Consider the following 20,781-nt stretch of genomic DNA (forward strand, 5'->3'; position numbering starts at 1 on the left):
GTAAAATCTGATGATATAAAACGGAAGTTACAAAAAATGTTATTTAGAGCAAAAAAATAAAACCCAACACCTTCAGTTGTACTTTGGTTGTTTGTCACCGGTGGGAAGAATGCAAGGTCGGGAACTTGAGGTTCATGTAACTAGTTCAATATCGAATGCTTATTTATATGATGCCATTAAGGATTTTCTAAATAAGTGTTTTCTGCCCCATGCCAAGTAGGCTGAGGTCAAGAATCTTGTTATACATCTTTGATCGTCTCGTATTATAATCTAGATATCACAAACAAACTGATTTCTCACCATGAAAGGAAAAAAAAGTCTTAGCCTTTATGATTTTAGCTCTCTTTGACCATTGGGAAATATACGGAATCAACAAACCCACTCCCAAAGCGTGATAAATCGATAATTTGCCCTTTTGTGTAAGTCATCGTGCACGTTGTTTTGAAAATTCCGATAACGAAATTTTCTCCAATTGAACAGAGGGCAAGATAATCCAAATACGGAGTTTGATGATAGCCACCAGATGGAAGTGGTTGATTTATGCTTAACTAGGTTGCAAGGTGATCATAGGCGCAGCATTTCAGGCTTTCAAAAGATCTATGGTCCAAGTTGTGCCATTTAAATTTTATAGTTGCATTATTAATTATATATTAGATGTTATGAAGATGTTTACAGAAATATTAACTTAAAGAGACCTACTTTTAACCTTTTATTTTATTTATTTTTAAAAATAAATGTCGAAATACATAAAATGGTATAGATTGTCTTTCAACATCCTTGCCGGTTTGTTTGTCAGAAATTGACACGATTGCCAAAATAATACACAAGCCAACTGTATTTTGTTTTATTTTGGGTGCATTTGTGTTGATTTGCGCATGGTAAATTTTATTTTAATGTGTTGTTTTTTATCAAAAACATCGTTATTCGTCCATTAGTATACCTATCCAGCTAATAGGAATAAGAAAAAATGTAGCAAACAAGAATTTATATTTTGGCAATAGAAAAGAAAACGAGAAAAATAAGTTGAACTAAAATTTTTCTAATTTCTTAAGTATGAAAAAATCACTGATTTATACAATTAAAAAGCAACCAGAAAATCTATCCACAATGTTTTATAAATCACCTGTAAACTTGTTATTAAACATAATAACGTGATAGAAAATTATTCAGTTGTACGTCCCTATTACAAAACAAATGAATGAAGACCAATAAAAATATATTGAAAAAAATATATACAGCAACCAAAGAAAAGCGAAAAAGGTCGAAGAAGGTGGCATACTATATGAAGTCGAAGACTGACTGTCTCAACCCTTTAGTCGGATTTAATAAATCTTAGTTTAAATTTAACAAAAACATGTAGAATGTGGAAAAAAGTGAATTTATACAATGCAAATGTTTTTGTTAAATTTAAACAATATTTGTAAATCCCAGGCCCTGAAGATGATCTCAATAAAGATCGAAACGTTGGCACGATAAAGAAAATTTTTTCTGAAACCTACGTCACACCAGACCGCATATCACGATTTCTGAATAATAATCGAAAACGGTCACTAATAACCACACATTTTTGAAATAATATTTCTTAGTTAAACTAGTTTAAATTTATTTTGAACTTTCAGAAGTTTTCGAAGCCGATTTTTTTAAAATTAATTTAAAATGTAAAAAGCACTTCAGTTTAATTATTACCTGTGTTATTAATCTGTGGCCAAAAAATGTTAATTATTTTAATTTCTATTGTTTAATATTTTTTCTATCAGATCAAAGTTTAACTGTATGAAGACATTAAATCTCACGGACTTTCATAATTCTGACATCACAGTTGATATTATGAAATCGGTTTTAAACCTGTGTAAAAAAACAAAACAAAACAAAAAAACAACTATTGGGTTCCAATAAAAATTGTTTTGATGTTAATAAGAATCATATTGGTCTGAATGCACGAAATTAAATAGCCTAAAAATTACATAAAAATTCTGCATGGAAATATAGTTAATAAATATTTATTACACCATTTGTCTAACGGCTAGACAGCTTTGTGAAATAAAATACTATGTAAATATTGTAAAAGTACCCTATTGAAATAGAAATTATGCAGGAACTAAATAATAATGCCTTAGATTACCAACCGCTGAAGACAGTCGACGTTGACAAAACTTAATGATGATTTTCAACACTAAGAAATAATATCATAGTAAGGACAGTTTTTTTAGATGTGGCAAAATAATAGGTGAATGTATGGAAAGCGGAAATGTTTGCCTGAGTCAAGGCCCGATGAAAATTCATGGCCACGTTGTAAAGTTGTTTTGTTATTTTTATCCCTTTGAAAATCAACAATTTGATCACTGATAACTTAAAATTAAACCATCATGTTCGATGAAAGGACGGGCCTTCAGCAAAAGGTTTCCCAATTTTTAAATAGTTTTCACCAGCTCTAGGTTAGTTTTCTGAAAACCTATTAAAAAAATTATGACAGCACTTAATAATTGCAAGCATCATTCAACAACTAACTAGCAACATTGGAACTCGATATGTACCTACAACCTGTTTTGTTGACAATGTTCGTATTGTATATAATGTATTGCTGATCGTCCTTCAATAATTGAATAAATTATTATAATTAAATTTTTAATAACGATTTGACTTGAGGCCAATTAAAAATAAAACACTCAGCCTCTTTGTTGAGATTTCTCAAGAAAATATGGTTTCAAGTGCAAGGAAATTCAATATTACCTAATAAATAGTAAATTGCTTCACCCAATCTATTTATTGATGATGTATTTTGGAGCCAATCTGGTTTCCGTTTTCAGGGCTCATTGGACTAACAATAAAAGTGAAGCATGCTGAACCGGCACTAGGTCACTTATCGGGTCCATCTTCACCCGCGGGTTTGTTGAACCATCAAACGCTTTTCGGCATTGCACCCTCTTCAGTGAGGAAAAGTGAAGCAAGATATTTATTTGTCTAAAATAGATATTTATTTGTTAAATAGATATTTATTTGTCAAATCTATCATCGAAGAAAACTCAAACAACCAAAAAAAGGAAGAGGAGTAGTCATTTATTAAATATTAATGTTTATTTCTATTTGGCTTTTTCCTGATTTGATATTTGTATAAAGTTAGTATTTTTAACAGTCGATCACTGATTTTGTTTGGTCCATCGATACCAATCGCTAAAATTTGCTTGACTAAGAGCCAAAAAATTATAATTTTGGCGCTAAAGTCAGCAGAAAATTATATTTGATGTCAATGTACTTTTTAGACACCGACCACTTCTTGGTAGTGCTGTAAACGCACCAGCTACCGGGTCAATATTTCCCGAAGAATCTAACCATAACTCTACCTAAACTAAATTACCCTACTTCAAACCCGAATATCCTAACTTAGCTATAACCTTACTGCCCCTTAACCTTGACTGCACATAAATCCTAACTACCATTCCTAACCAAACCTAACCTTACCCAACTCATATACCCTACCCGATAACGCAAAATCGAAGACGGAAAAATGTTCACGTAACAATTTGTGTTTCCAGCCCCAAAACATTTTCATGTAAATGGGAAGTATTCATTAAAAGCTCTCTCTATGTCATTAATGTATGAATGTATTTAAACATACATATACGCTCGAAATTTATGTAAAATTTTTATGTAATATTTTATTTTCTAATTTTACTGCTGTTATACGTTTAAATGTACAAAAATTAAAAGAGTGCATAATCAAGTTTGTACTGTTCTTAGGTATTTCATGCGAAATCATGTGAAACATTAAAAAATTAGTATTTATTAAACGCTGCGATTTGACGTTTCATTTTAGGAGGAAAAAATGAGTCGTGGGATGATCAACCCGAGTTAATTGCAAGCAAATTAACCTCTTCTTGGAGAACTAGATGATGTAAACTTTTTGACTGGTGGCCCAGTGGCCGGTACAAGAGGAGGCTCACGAATTAGTCACGCTCTCCGCGAATGAGGAATCGGGTCAGTGGTGAAGTCTGCTTTTACTTTCTGACCGAGACCTGCAGGTGTGCACAACAGATTTCTATCGGCCGATTTGGGTTGGGCCAAGAGTAGAAGAAGATTTATCAGTTCGAAATTACATAATTTTACACGCATGGTTAACCACGGAATAATTTGTTGAGCTGGGGAGGGATTGGATATGAACGAAGATGGAAAGTAGCTCTACCAGCCATGAATAAAGTTCAATCTATAAATACAATATAATTACTTTTTTTTGTATTTTTATGAACAATAATTTCAGAACAGAGTATTTTTACTTTGATCTAATAAAAACCTTGAAACCAATAGATAGACTTTATTAAAGTACACAGATCGAACTAAAATGGAACATAGAGGAAGCAGTAGTCAAAGACCTAAATTTTATCTTGGATTGGATATGAAGGAAGATACAAAGTAACTCTACCAGTCATGAATAAAGTTCAATCTATAAATACGGTATAATTACTTTCTTTTGTATTTTTATGAAAAAACTTTGAAGCCAATAGATAGACTATATTAAGGTACACAGATGGACCTAAAATAGAACATGGGGGGCAGGAATTGTCCTTGCTAGAAATCCATGCAATAAAACCCTGTGCACAAGAAATAATTAAAAGGTGGACATACATCCATATTCTCAGACAGCCAAGCAGCACTGAAGGCCTTAAACTCATCCACCTTCAATTCAAGCTGGCCTGGAAATGGTTAACTTCCGGACTCCTGGAAAATTGTAATCAGGTCACATGGCCGAGCGGATTGAACGAAACGAATAGGCTGACAACAAACAAAAGCAGGATCCTTACACTTTTTGGACCAGGACCCCAAATGGGCACGCTCCGAAGCAGGCTAAAAGTTGAATTGAACAAATGAATTTATATGAAATGACTACACATATTGGATGAATTCCCCACGTGCAAAAAACAAAAACAAACAAACAAATGGTCCAACATCTCAACCGCGAAAACAGAAATCTACCTATCTCTCAGTAGGCAAGAATTAGTCAAAATAGGCCTTTATACTGACCATTGTCTTCAAAAATTTGGTAAAAACTGAGATAGAAACGTGCCTCTGTCATGAAGCATCGGAGCATGTTTTTTGTGACGGTAAAGCATCAGCCCGAAAACGCTACAGGTTCTTCGGAAAGGCAAACACGTGAAGAAATAAGCAATAAGGGTTTTACTAGCCTCGAGCTAATTTGTTACTTTTCGCGGTTTGGAAATTAAGGTTCAATTCCACAATAAATCATTTGGGTCAAAGTAGAAGTAATGGAGACTTTGTTCACCAGTGACCCCGAAGAAAATGAAAAACCTACTTTGTTACGTGGTTCGATCACAAATTATTTATTTCAATATCTGCGCCCGTAAATAAATTTAAAGCGGATATTTAATATAAAACGTTTAAAGAGTTTTTCTCGATTTCTTCTTTTTTCGTTGTACTTATGATGCCATAAAATCCACACATTATTGACATAACTTGAAGAAAAGCTTTGTGTTCAGAGCAGCTGAGATTTGAAATCAGGACCCTTCTAGTGATGAGTTGCCTATAATTTTTAAGTTTCTCGCTTAAAATCACACAAAACATAGTCAACACAGTCTAAAAATAGACAAAGTAACTTTTTTTAAATCCTGTGTTGTACTTAAATTTGGTCAAATCCAAATGGTTTTGAACTTTTCAGTGAATCATCGGACTGCGGATTAAAGTGTCTCCGGGTCATCCAGCCAAAAAAGTTTTATTTTTATTGCTATAAAAATTTGTATTTAAGGGCTTTAGAGGGTTGTTATAACTAATCTCAAATTTTTTAAAAACAAAATTTAGTCTATTTTACAGTAAGATTTATTTTATATTTACACCTTTACCTTATTATAAGGTTTATTTTATAAATATTTTCATTTAATATATCCAAATTATTTTGTTCATTATACGTAAAAAACTAATCGACTGATATATAATAACATTGAAATATACACACGAGAAAGATAGAAAAGTACATTAAATGCCCAAGAACGTTCGGGCACGTGTCTAATATTTTTAGACCTAGTATCACAAAAATAAAGCTCCATTAAAATCGGTGATACCAAGACCGTCGACTCTTTTTGGGAGAGTAATAATGTTCTTCAAATTTAATATTATTTGTGTATATAATCTCCTAAGTATTCAACCCTGTCTTTTATGAACATAGAGTACCAGAGACTACCATCATTATAAAAATTACCATTTAAAATTACATTTGTTTTATTAGTTATTGTATTAATGTTTAACATTGTTTGTTTAGAAGAAGACATTTAAAAACGAATTAAGGTTTTTAGTTGAGATAAAAAGTCAGTGTCGCGAGCGGGATTCGAACCCACGATCTTCGGCTAGATACGCCGCTGCTATATAGATAACGGTATAGATAATGAATTTTTAATTGACCATATTATGAAAAACAATTGATATAGTGGTTTGATCTCTTCTCCTAGATAGTTAATGGGTAGTTAAGACATTAAACTCTCTCTGATATGACAGTACTTACTATACTTTACTTACTGACATTTTCACGAGATGTTAATTAAATAAATATTTACTTCCTTTCCATCATTACATTCTCCATGTTCCTTGATAAATTTTGAAAGCTCAACATTTGCACTTAATTAGAAGCTACTCTTGTGGGATAGACAGAGATCCTGTTTTCCCTCGCTATCGGAAGGACATCTCATGAAATATCGGCGTTTTACACCGCGATAAAGCACGACCTACAGGTCAAAGCCTTATCCGTCTCTTTGTTCGGAAATTTATCTCTGGCCAATTTCCCATTTCCAGTTTCTTAATTGTTTCGCAAAGGAAAAAATCACCCGGGAACATTGTTGAATTCGGCCGTTGTCGCGGTTTGACATCTCTGAACGCAGTGTGGAAAGAGACAAACAATTAAGATGGTTACGCCTGGCAAAGTAACTTTTCTTACAATGGATATCTCGATTATCGTAGCCAGAACTGATAGATATTACGTAGAAGAAAAAAATATGTTGATTCAATTTTTTTGGTTCTGTCAGCAAAGAAACCATTATTCCGTTAAGCAATAAACAATAAATAGATGTTTTATATAAAGAAATGAATAAAAAAATGAAATATTAATATATACTCAATAAGGAAATTTAATAGAATTATAATAATATTAATAATAATAGTGGAGGGCTGAAATGACCTCACTGTTGGTAGACCTCGGTAGAAAAATAATAATAAATAAAAATAAATAAATAATAATAATGGTATTTTATTTGTTGTAATCCAATAATATAAAATAAAATAACGAGATAATAAAACGGGCGTCGGTGGCAGCAACCGTTTAGGCGTTGACACGGCGCTCATCACTGTAAGGTAAAGGTCTCGAGTTCGAATCCAGCGACCCCACAATCGAACCCGACATACTTACAAATGGGATTTTTTCAAAATCACCGGCACCCCGAGGGTTGATATAACCTCAACTGTTGCGAACCCTTGATAAAAAAAAGAAAAATCCTGTATAATTGGGAATTTTTCAAAATAGAATTGTTCTGATATAAAATACAACATGAAAATTAATTACAATGAAAATTGAAATTTGTTTAGTCAAATATTTATTCTATTAATGTGACTTTTTAAATTATAAAATAATTATTTATATTTTTAATATTTCATTAATAGAACAATCATTTGGTTTTATATTTAATTTTTTTTTTAATTTAGTCCTCACATATACAGGAATTTTACTTATATATAGGTATATGAAAGGATGAATTTGAAATTTAAAAATTTAATTTAAAAAAAAGTTTTAAATTACCAAAAAAAGTAAAAAAGTACAGCATAGAAAATTCCGTCTGCCATAGAAGAATGAAAGCAAAGTTAAAACAACAAGAGAACTGAACAGTAGCCAAAATGGAAAAAAAGAAGGGACAATTAGAGAACACGGAATTTAAAAAAAAAAATTTAATCTATTTAATGCTATGTGTACAAAATTAGCATACATTTTTTTTCTTTTGATAATGTAAAATCTTCAATTTTCAGGTATTTCTTTCATAAATCCTAGCGGGCTGTTTTGTTTTATCCACTTACAATTTCGTTTTTAAGAAATATGCCTAGATTTGTGCAGGTTTTCTTTTCTATTTTTTTCCTGCGTAACAATCGGTTTCTTCCTTATAACCCTTTTACCCTTGAACCCGTAATAGAGAAACAATATTCGTTTCCTCAAGAGTTAGCCAATCCAATTTTATCCGCGGTTTGTCCATAATTACACTGGCCCGCATGTTCTCGCTTCATGTGTCAGACGGTTTTGTATGCGTCAGCGGTTGATTCAACAAATCCCTGACCACATATTTCTCTTACGACTCTTATTTTGGTTTCGAGTTAAACGTGACGGCTTGTCTAGCTGAATGATTGTTGATTGTCGCCAACTTTTGCATCGAGCACACTTTTGCCCAGATAGGTGATAGAATATTATGTAAAAAAAAATATATAAAAATGTGCAATTTAATAATTTAGTTTTTAAATTCACTAGTTTTCGTGGTCCGCTTGACCAATTGATATCTTTCAAATAATTAAGGTTTTCAGTTGAGATAAAAAAGTCAATGTCACGAGCGGGATTCGAACCCAGAATGGCTATCGGACCCCCGAACCACTCGATCACCGTGGATACTTAGATGATAAAATGATTGCCCGGTCAGTGTTTATATTGAATATCAGCCCACAAGAAATGAGAATGTATGAATAAACAAGGCTGACGAAATCTGTGATTTTTATTGCGGTAGGAAAATTGTGTTTTCACAAGAAAACTGTGGGTATCGATTCTCCTGCTGGATTCCCATAATATGAATTTCCCAATCATCCGTACAGCAATATTTTAATATTTTCAAAATTTTTCTAACCAAAATTTTGGTAAATTAATAAACAAATATTTATTTACATGATTGAGTGACACCGGTTTAGAAAAGAGACAGGAAAAGACTCAATGGCAGGAAAGAATGCTTAATATTAATTACAAACTTCGGAAAATATTCTCACGCAGTCTGTAAATAATTCCATCGTGACATATGGTGTCAAAGACTTTTTCCATATTAACGAGACCATGTCTTGTTTTTTTAAATGTTAAAATATTCAATGACTTGATTTCCTACCCTAGCAAAATTATACTGATAATACTTCGCTTAAACAATAATTTACTAAAATAAACAATTTTTAAATATAGAGGTGTCCCGTGAGCAGACGTCAATATTTCATGAGATTATCTGGCCTGTCATATTGTCAAAAGTAAGATTCTAAATTGTTTTCGAGATATTGTACTTTTCAGTTAACTTCAACCATTCATAACTTTATTCCATAAAGTTTTTCGAATCTCATAAAATGTTAATCCTATCAATTTGATTACACTAGTGGTAAGGGCATTGAAAACCTTTTGAAATTCATAATTTTTTTTTGTGACCGTATGGCAACCAAATTCCAAATCATTTATAAGAACAAAACTTTTAGAAATTTCTAAAGTTTTTGTCCAGAGTTTAAATAAGATTTTCTTGGTTCTGTAAATATAAAGTTTGCAGAAAATGCCCCTACTTATGCACAATAAACATATTTACTTATTTCTCAAAGATAAGTATTACCACTGTCATTTCCACGTTTAATTGCGAAAAAACTTTCGGTTGAAGACGGTTAAAAAAAAGTCAGTGTGATTTTAAACTTCTATTAAAAATGATGCATTAAACAAAAAAGTCTCTTTCGTATAAAATATAACAGATGTCATTCATAAAAAATTAATACTACTGTAAATGTAATTATACAAATGGCAAAGAGATTGTAACACGTGGTGAACATTTCATATATTTATTTGCATACTGAAACATTTCGTTAACTACCCAAGTTTTGAAAGCTGAAGATGAACTATGTGTTAAGAGCAATGGAATTATCCCAAAAGACACAAAAGTAGAATTTTTATATTGCGAGTAAAAAATAATTTCAATTCAACAGATGAATTTCATAGCTTTTTTAATCGTCTTTCTTCTTGTGTATTAACACTGATAACTTATATTCTATTAACGCGTAATAAATCATCTAATTACAGTTATAATAATAGTTCACTCAATTCAAAAAAATATTGCTATACTATAATATTAAAACTGATTAGTACAAGCAATGAGTAACTATGAAATATTGGAAATAATAAACGCACAATATCTATAAAACGGCCGATTCTTGGAAATAAATTATTGTAGTACATGACGAAAAACTTTTTAATGGCATAATAAAATAATAAACACAATTATTTAACTTGATTCATGGTCATATTTCTTTAATACCTGTTTTTTATTTGGGGTGCAATCGTTCAATACAGTTCAGCTGAGCGGGTTAGCATCGCTATGAGATACGGCGCTAAAACTAATCCTATCTTTCTCAATTATAAATTTATGTTGAAAAATTAAAAAACACATAACAAAATTATACCAACTGAACAGAAAATAAAAAAGTCCATGGTCATAAAAAATATTAAATATTGTTTACAATTTCGTTTATTATACTTCTTGCAAGAATTGAAATAGTAGATTAATATTGTAAATACAAGTAAAATCTATCTTAATCTATATATTATATATTTTTACATGTCAATTTTAGAATAAATGAAATTTTAAAATAATAAATTTAATATAAAACGTTCGTATGAATCAGCAATTTATCAAAAAAAAAAATTAAAAACATGCAATTATACAATTATATTTGATTAATATGATCCTATAGTACAATTTAAAAACTAATAAAATAAAATATAATTGAATTAAAACTAATTTTGAAATAATTTGACTACGAGTTAGCAGAATATATTTATATGTGAAGCACATTGTATTCATTGACAAAACAATTTATCATAATTAAAATTAAATTTTGAAAAAATCAGATATAATTAAGGAAATATAAAAACGGGTCGTAATAAATAACAATGCAAAGAAAGGACAATTATTTTAATAAAAATTATTACTTAACTATCGCAATCTAACCATCTAACGCTAAAAGTGTGATAAAAATGGCGATTGAACAGTAAGTAGAAGGTCGGTCAGTGAAGCATTCACGTATTAAGAGCTGCCTTAAAAAACAAATAAATGATCTACCTATTTGACGATATATGCTTGATTTTACAAAATCTTTTTATAAGTAAACAACCACAAGTATGTAAGGTTTTGCTTATTTTGAATTCTTCTCCGGAGTACCAAGAAAAGCCTAATTTTGGTTTTTCATCTCTTTTGCGTTGAAGGGGTTTTCTCTTTCGCACCTAAACTTTCGTCTGTTGTGTCTTAGTGGTTTTTCTAGAAGGCTTTAATAAAGTAGAGAATTCATTTCAGAGTATGGTATCGAGATCTCTATAGCTCAGGAATGGCTTTCCTAGGGGCCGTACTATTTTTTAGCTTTGCTAGGTTATGTCTTATGTTATGTTTATATATTAGACATTGGTCGTCTACGTAAACCCAATTTTTATTGTATTTCACTGGACCGTAAATATACTATAGGGATTTTTTTTAAGTTCCTTTTTGTTGAACATGATTTGTTATTTGGTGGAACATGGTTTGTTATTTGTTAAGCACATTGCCCTAAATCACCTCCTTCCTATGACAATACAGTATTTACCATGAAAATAGGCACGTTTCAAGGTGGGGAAATTACATCACAAGCTATTCGGACCACTTGGTGAAAAATGTAGACTATGTAATTGTTAAAAAATCTCTAAAGTTCTGTGGGGCAATTAACAATACTTTAGCGCGAAGATATTACCAATATTTGGTTTATGGAATAAGCAGTTGTTAATTTGAAATAGTACGTTTTTATATAAATTATTTAAATATAACAGGAAAAAAATTCACTTTTCACAAACGCCTTCACCACGATACACGACTCAATTATGACACTTCACAGAAAGCACACAGTTTGAGTGAACAAAAATACCTTCATCAAAACAAACTTTATTTCAATGACTACATTATCATCTAAATAAAAATTATTTGTACATAAATTTACACACGTTAAACATATTTACCGTCACATAATACAATGTTTGTAAAACCCAGGTTCTGAGGATGATGTAAATAAAAGTCAAAACGTCGGCGAAAAAAAAGTTTTTTCTGAACCACATCAATCTTTAAAAAATCTCAATAATTCAACCACATAAATAACAAACATAAACAAATCTTCACAATGCCCTTTTCTCTCTTTCTTTAAAAAATATTTAGTAAACATAACACAAAAAACGAAAGTAATGCGAGGAAATTACTATTGGGTTGTTTCAAATGTCCGATTTGTGTTTCAGAAATTCAGGAAGGATATAGCGGTTTTCTATTCTTTACTTCCAATTGTTTACATTATAATTAAGCCGTTATTAATCCTCCACTTTTGTTTATAATGATGAGCTCCCCAATCCATATACCTTTTAGTATACCTCCAAATATGAACATGGAAAAACGCGATTTTCGTGTAATATTCTTGTACGAGTTTAAACTCGGTCATGCAGCAGCTGAGGCTGCAATAAACATCAGTAAGGCGTTTGGGGAAGGGAAATGAACGGTCCATTCGCCGTTGGTTGCGGAAGGGAATACCGAATTGGAAAACGAGCCCCGCGGAAGACCTCCAATTTTAAGTGACCTCGATGTCCTTAAGGTTCAGGTGGAAGAAAATCACTAACAGACAGCTAAAGGACACGCAGCACAACTAAATGCAAGTGCAGCTGCCGTGCCATGACAATTAAGGAACAAAGTAAAAGTCAAAAAGCTTGATCTACGGGTCCCTCATGAGCTCACTGATCGACACAGTTAAAACGCCTTGAGTCATACTTTTCGTTGCTCGCAAGGCAAAAACCGAGCCTTTTCTTGAAAGAATAATCCCTTGAGATGAAAAATGGATTGCATATAACAATCAGCGTTGGTCAGGACAGTGGTTAAACATCGACGAAAGACCAGGACACAATTTACACCCCAAAAAATTGTTAATGGCATGGTGGTCCATGGCTGGAATTATTCACTACATCTTTTCGCCTAGAGGTTGGGCCATTACCTCTACATCGAACTGTAAAGAAATTGACGAAATGCATAAAAATTACTTTAAAAAAACCTGCATTGATAAATCGGGAAGGCCCTCTACTCCACGACAACGCCGGGCCTCATGTTTCAAAACATACTGTAAACAAATTGGAAGAGCTTGTTCTTCAGCATCGATCTTATTTCTATTTTCACCTGTTTAGGAGTTTAGACAACTTTGTCAAAGGAAAGTTTTTTGAAAGCGATGTTCAAGTCCAAAAACCGTTTTCAATTTTGTTTCATTTCAAAGCCCAGAATTCTTTAGTTACGGCATAAACAAGTTGGTCACGCGTTGGAAAAAATGTGTAGGAAATGAAGGTAAATAAAGTATTTCGAACAAAATGATTTTGTTTTTATATAGTAATTTTACTAAAAAACCTTTATCTTGGAAATTGACATTTCATGTGAAACAAACCAATAGTTTATGATTACAAATTTATAATCAAAATATCGGTTCAGCAAGTTGGAAGTATTGGATCCAAGTTAATACCGACTATATGTAGTACATAGTTGGCTCTAAGAACATTTGTGGGTCAGACGCTGACATCTATGGAAATGTACCAAAGGTGAAAATCATAGAAGCTTTGGGCATTGCTTCAGTAGGAGACTGTAGCTTTTGAACTCTATGCCTGGGAGATCAAAAGGGTGTTACCAACAAAAGAATAACCAGATAGCACTTTAGGCAACTACGTCATCTGTACGCCACAGCCGTTTGGGATGGTAGTCTTGCAGGGATTGTGGAAAAAATGCCCTTCTTTGGTGGAGGAGCATCGCGGAGGACGACAAATAACCAAGGAATGTTCTATCTGGAGTTCTATCGGCCCAGAGTCATTTTGCGGTATAGCGAATTGTCAAGAGTATATAGATCAGACAATGAGTTAAGAATTAGTCGTCGATTTAATGGAAATTTGAAAAATAGTTGATCAAAAGACCATAGGAGAAACTAAAGACAGAACTACTAAACCTAAAACAAGTTATTGTTAGATTAGAATGGTGGTAGGATGATAAAAGGATATTTCAGAGGTATGTATCACTCAGGACAACAAAAACACGCCTAGCTGATATTGCCAAAAAGAAGAAAAAAGGTTCTTGGAGAGGGAAATGTTTGAAGGATACCCACAGGAGCCCTAATAAAGTTTTGGTATCTGATAACGATAACGATAAAAACTTTTAAGCTTAACGAAGAGGCCAAGAAAATGATAGGCATTGCTGACTTCTTTAAAGCTTAAACCTTAAACATTACCATGAACAAATCAAACTTAAGCCTACCGATTTTAATAAAACTTTTTTTTAAAATGATACGAAGTTGAAAAATATTAGGCACTTTTCCGAGCATTCTTGCCTATGAGCGCTAGGAGCCGAGAAAAAAGTATTTATTTAATTTATATTTTACCAATCATGACCCTGTTCTGAGTTAATAAAATGGCTCAGGGTAAAAGTAGTATGTATAAGGTGTTAGATATATCGACCACATTTTTAATCACGAATTAATCTGGATCTAGGTATGCTCTGAATTGTTGTATTGAAATTTTACTACAAAGTTTTCGGCCAATTTTTTAAGTCAACCCGAAGGAAAAAAATCAATGTGTTAAGTCCCAATATTGCCAAGGAGTGTAACACTATTGCCAAATAAAGGGCATATTATTATATACATTTAAGCTGTAAAAACTATAATATTTCGGTCAAATTTGTGCGAAAATAACTATTTATATGTGAGATCTCGTTCAGAGGATTATTAGTTGAAAACCACAAGGGTTACGCTTTGGATCGAAAAGAACCATATAATTAATGGAATTATAATAATTATGCTGTACTGAAAAAATTTTTGTAGTAAGACTAAATAAATTGTATATATACACACTTTTCATTAATAAACAAGAATATGTCAAAATAAATAGGAAGAACCAAGTCAAGCAGAACAAATTTTTAAGGAAATTTAAATAATTCGGTGGAGCAGATTTCTTTTGTAATAAAATGTTCTTCGACAACTTGAATAGTTTAATTTTGCAAATTGAAGTTTGTAGATAATTTGTGTTTGTTAGAGGTGAATATGAACGATCAATATCAAAAGACCCGATCGTTCCAGATCACCTGAGGCTGTCGTCAGCTTGCTCTCAATTCACCCCGTTTGCTATGCGAACGCCACAATTATATTAACAAGCAATTACATCGAGGACAGTGTTCAAGGTGGACTTGTTGAGCACACTATCAGAAATACCTATTAGCAACAAAAAACAAACCCGTTTGTAACAGGTGCTTTTATAAAATTATTTCAATTTAGAAAGTAGAACAATCAATGCCGTTTGAAACAGTATCTTGCATGACAGGCGTGCTCTTGAATTGTTAAAACCGGTAATTTTATATGTTGTGTTCAGATTAAAACTTGTTTTTGCTACATTTTTAAAAATAAAGATTTATTATTATTTATTAATTTTCCTAATTATTCTATAAAGGAGAAAATCGAAGGTATTAATTTAAGACTTAAAAAAATAAAATCATAAAAAGAAGTAAAAAATTTATTATTTACACAAATATATAGTGTATATTACATTTTTTTGATTTACATTTTCATGCTGTTGATGTATTTGTGTTCAAAACGTAATTTTCAGAATTGAATAAATTATCTGCTGTTGAATGCGTTACTGTTTATAAATATACAGCAGGTGATATTTCTTGGTTTGACTGAAGAGGTAGTTTCCAACCGAGATTGGAGGTCGCTTAGTGGTGGTAATGTTCGAGTCCTCCGTAGGAGCCGTATCCGTAACCTTCACCGTAGGAAGAGTATCCTTGGTAACCGTGGTCCTTGACGACAACTGGGACTTCTTTGTGGACGTATACGGGCTGGGCTACAGGGACCGGGACGTGCTTTTCGACAGTCACGGGGTAGGGCTTAGCTACGGGGACAGGTACGGGATGAGCGACGGGGACATGGACGGGGACTTTGACTGGGTAGGGAACAGGCCTGTCTACGGCGTAGGGAACGGGCTTCTCAACCGGGACGGGGTAGGGCTTTGGTACGTGGACGGGGTAGGGCCTGTCGACGGGAACGGGGTATGGGACCTTTACGGGGACTGGGACGTGCTTTTCGACGGTGACGGGGTAGGGTTGGGGCACTGGGACTGGGACTTCCCTGTGGAAGGTAACGGCCTTGAGTACGCCTTCGGTAACGTATGTCTTTCCTACGAAAGGAGCAGCGTGGCCGACGACATGGCCGCCAGCGTAACCGTGTCCGACAGCGACTGGGCCGGCAGCGTAACCGTGTCCGACGGCGACTGGGCCGACACCGTAACCGTGTCCGACGGCGACTGAGCCGACACCGTAACCGTGTCCGAAGGAGACTGGTCCGGCAGCGTAACCGTGTCCGACGGCTACTGGAGAGGCGACGTAGCCTTTAGTGACTACGGGAGCGGCGGCGACGTAGTTCTTAGTGACTACGGGAGCGGCGGCGACGTAGCCTTTAGTGACTACGGGAGCGGCAGCGAGGTAGTTCTTAGTTACTACGGGTGCGGCAGCGACGTAGCTCTTGGTGACGACGGGAGCAGCAGCGACGTAGCTCTTGGTGACGACAGGAGCAGCGGCGTAGCCATGGGCGTATTCTCCTCCGTATCCGAAATCGGAGAAATCGTAACCTCCGTGTCCGTATCCAACACCAAAGACACCCCTCTTCTTGTTGTTCGACTCTACCTTCTTCTTTTCGTCGACTTCCTTGTCGGCGAAGACGGAAGCTACCACCAAAAGAAGTACACAAACCTGAAATCAATCGATTTATCATTAAACATTGCAAATTTCCCAACAAAACAAAGATTAAGTATTACTATTAAAACACATATAAAATAATTTTAGACAGTTCGCCGCAGTACCTTTTTCTCATTCGATCTAAGTTAATAGAATTTTATAACTATCCTGGAAGTTTGAAAAAAAACCGCTTTCAAAAAATAAATCCCCTTCATCCGATCTTTGAAACTATTATTAATAATTGACAAAATTGACAAATATGGTCATATACTTACAATTTTGAAACTTATGGTTTCGAGCAGAATAAATTTTTGAGTTTTGTTCGAGTAGACGAGATCCATCAACTATCCTATCTATATCAGAATTAAATCTTTAGTAATAGTCTGAAAGTCCTGATACAGATTGCTGAAATGTTCCTCAAAAGCTTGTCGAAAGAAATAAAGCTTTTTTTTTTAAATTAAATTTTTAAATATCCCGGTTTTAAATATAAAATTATAATATTAAAGGCTGATATTGAATATAATCAGATAAATTAATAGAATGGACTTAATTTACCGCGATATTTTTATATATAATACAATCGTATTCACCGTCTCTAAAGGAAGCAATGCTTCGGTAAATTGGTAATTTTATTCGATGACCATATAATTCATAACAATATTAATTTCGGGAAAAACTTGTTTAGAGATTATTTAAATTAATTTGTGTACTCAATCGACATCGGCAGATGAAAATATGCAATAACATTTGTATTCAATGACAAAGTAAGTCAAATTTTAAAATCTCCTCCACTTAAGTCAACCGACCAAGAAGTTGATGATTTTGTTTATTTATTGCTTCTATGGCTGAACTTTTCTACTTTTACATTACAGTAAAAGTTCTTCCAAGATATTGAAGTAAATTTAATAAAATAATTAGTTCATATTTTAAAAATGCAACCCCCTTGGTTCGAAATATTGTTTCTTGTAGCGTACCAAAGTTAATATTTGTTAATGATTATTTTTAAATGACAATTTTATTTATGAAATAGAAAAGATAATCTGTTCATATTTAATGAACATGAAAATTATATATTGAAATTTTGTGGCCTATATCTAATAAATTTTTCCACCGAGTTTAATTATAATCATATTCATTTGATTTGCACGTAACACTTTTTTGAACCACTCAAATTTTTCACTTTCACGTTTTCCCCGCGTACATCGATGACGCCGTCCCTCCGACTTACTTAATAAAGCACAGAAAGTCTGTTTAAACGACCAACTTACCTGTAACTTCATGTTTGAATCAAGTGTTAGTACGGAGCTTTGTCTCAGGGTATATATAGGTTGTAAACCTTCCTCTCCCACCGTCGTTGGCCTTGTGAAACGTTCCCCCGGCTCAAGCTCTAGGGTAAGGACTCTGTTGCAGACGGTTGCCCTTATTTGACAAACTGATTCGGTGCGTTTTTTGTGTCAAAAATGAGAACAAATGGCGAAATACTGGCAGTACGACGGCCAAACCCGGACCTTCGACACTGCATCCTGCTCGCTCTCCTGTGACTATTTCTCGTCAACCTCTCTTCCTGAAAACGTTCATGTCATCAGAAATAAACAGTGTAGGAAAGACATTTTTAATTGAAAATATGTGTTTTTAATTACGTGGGATTTTAGTTGTTGTAAAGTGTCTTATTTTTCTCTATTCTTTTTTTTTTTTTTTTTGAAAATACATTTTGATCGGAGGAGTATGTGACTAATTTTTTTATTTGAAGAAAATACTTATGAGCAGATCCAGGGCCCATGGACGGATGTCTTTTTAATAAGATTGAACAACACACTCACTCCACTATTTATTATTCCTATGGAAGGATGTCTGTTCCCTATAATAGCCAAATGAAATATTAAATAAAATATAAACATTGAAATACAATTTTTAAATGTGTAGAGATTAGTGACCGTTATTCGATAGTTATTCAGATATCTGAATAACAATTTTCAAAGCAATATGTTTACGATTCCATTTTGTCAGTGTACACAGAAGGTGTTTGTCATCTGCTTAAAATATTTAAATCTGCGCATAAAATAATTAAATTCACCATGGAGCACGAGAAGGAAAGATGTATGAACATTTAGACCTGCTTTTGAAATAGTTGAATGCAAACAAATCTTCTGATTTATATAAAGAGAAAGATAGTTCACGAAGATTGTTAAATGATTATTCAACTTATCAGCAATATCAAAGAGAAATTTAGTAAATAATTTCATTAACAGAATATTAACACTAACAGTAAGTGATATCGTTTTTCATTATAAAAATCTTAAAGAAGTACTGTTGATATTTTAGACAAGAATAATTACCCTGGAAGTATAATAAAACAGCGTGACAAAACATACAACCAATATTTTAGAGAGAAAAAAAAAAGACGTTAGAAGGATGGCGTCGGTGGCCGCATCGGTTAGGGTTTGGCATGGCGACTCGTCACGGTAAGGTGAAGGTCCCGGGTTCGAATCCAAGTCTCTAAATTCGAACCAACACTTACAAATGAGCTTAGAAAATACTGGCACCTAGGGGGTTGTATGTTCTCTGCTGTTGTGAACCCATGTAAAAAAGTAACAAAAAAGATGAAAAAAAATGTAAAAAATATACAATAGATGAAAATGCAAATACGTTAAGATGTACGTAAAAGGTAAAATATTATTATAATATGAAAACTACAGTATAGAAAGAATTAAGAGTATATGTACATAATTATTTGTGAATATGGAAAAGACGTGGAGAAATACGTACGTGGGAAAACAATACATTTTAAAAACAATAATAACGATATAGAAACCAATAAAAGTACTGCAAAATAACACATCACAATGTATAAACTACATATATTATAATTGTAGAAAATCTAAAGTTGATTAAAAACGAAACAATAAAATCGGGGGGAGGGGTTTCCTTTTTAGATGGTAGGGCTGAATTTCTTTTGAAATGAAAACTTAAAAAAAAAAGTATTTAAATATGTACTTATCGCCTGTTTAAGAAAGACTGAAATTTGTACCCAATATGTAAAAACACTGTGCTTTCATTGAAACATCTAAAATACCAAAAAGAGTACGGAAAGTCGAAGTTTTCACAGGGTTTTAGATTTTCACCCACAGGTAGAGGTGAGAGTTGCGAGTTGGAGTATTGATGTATTCGACAATTTCAACTAAATATGAAATAGTCGTACCATATTTGTACAAAAACTTTTGATACTAGTGAAAAAAGTAAGTGTTTCAAACGGTTTTTTGATTTTCACCTACAGGTTGTGTTTGCGGGATGGATTATTGATGTAACCGTCTATTTCAACCAATCTCAGATACCCATCGCTCTAGAAAATGTACCAAATATGTATAAAAACTTTTTGAAACTAGTGAAACATCTTAAATACAAAAAAAGGTCGAAAAGTAGATGCTTTAACCGTTTTTAGATTTTTACCTACCGATTGAAGTGTAAGTTGCGAGTTGGAGTATGAATGTATTCAACTATTTCAACTAGATTTAGAACAATACAAAACAATAACATACCTGGTACCTCAGGTTCAATAAAACGTAAAAAAAACTTCTGACACATTATTTGATTTTTTTGGTATGGGATATTTCACAATATCTCGGGGGCTCAAGAACAGAGTACTTAAAATAAAGATCGTGTGTGTTCCTAGGCACTGAGGAGTATATGCAAATGACAAATGGGTGTCAATATTATAAGTTTGGAACACCAAAGGCCATTTTTAAAAAAGATTGATTTAGTTTAAAACATACAATGACAATTACAGAATAGAAAAGGCCGAGAGATTCGTCAAATGATGTAGGACGTCCTAAGAACGGGGATAAATGCCCCATATAAACGCCGGGTAGCGCAGAGTCAGCTGGGGGCAGTCCTTCAACTCTTAGCTAATGAAGCATCTAGCTCTGAAATAGCCATAAAAGAAATCCCTATAAACGATTACATATCCCTCTTGAGAAAGAAGAATTTTCACTTTTCGCTA

General features: G+C 33.2%; 1 protein-coding gene across 1 annotated transcript; it reads right to left on the reverse strand.

The window, feature by feature from the left end:
* Positions 1 to 15,547: 15,547 nt before the first annotated feature.
* Positions 15,548 to 18,151, reverse strand: LOC106670212 (dirigent protein 10-like). Its single transcript, XM_014398272.2, has 2 exons — positions 18,053 to 18,151; positions 15,548 to 16,799 (listed from the first exon to the last, which is right to left on the reverse strand). Exons 1-2 carry the CDS (start codon positions 18,062 to 18,064, stop codon positions 15,768 to 15,770), a joined length of 1,044 nt encoding a protein of 347 aa, XP_014253758.1. The 5' UTR covers positions 18,065 to 18,151; the 3' UTR covers positions 15,548 to 15,767.
* Between the last annotated feature and the right edge of the window lie 2,630 nt (positions 18,152 to 20,781).

The sequence above is a fragment of the Cimex lectularius genome, unplaced genomic scaffold (assembly GCF_000648675.2).
Source record: "Cimex lectularius strain Harlan isolate CLEC.00 unplaced genomic scaffold, Clec_2.1 scaffold257, whole genome shotgun sequence".
In the NCBI taxonomy this organism is placed as follows: Eukaryota; Metazoa; Arthropoda; class Insecta; order Hemiptera; family Cimicidae; genus Cimex; species Cimex lectularius.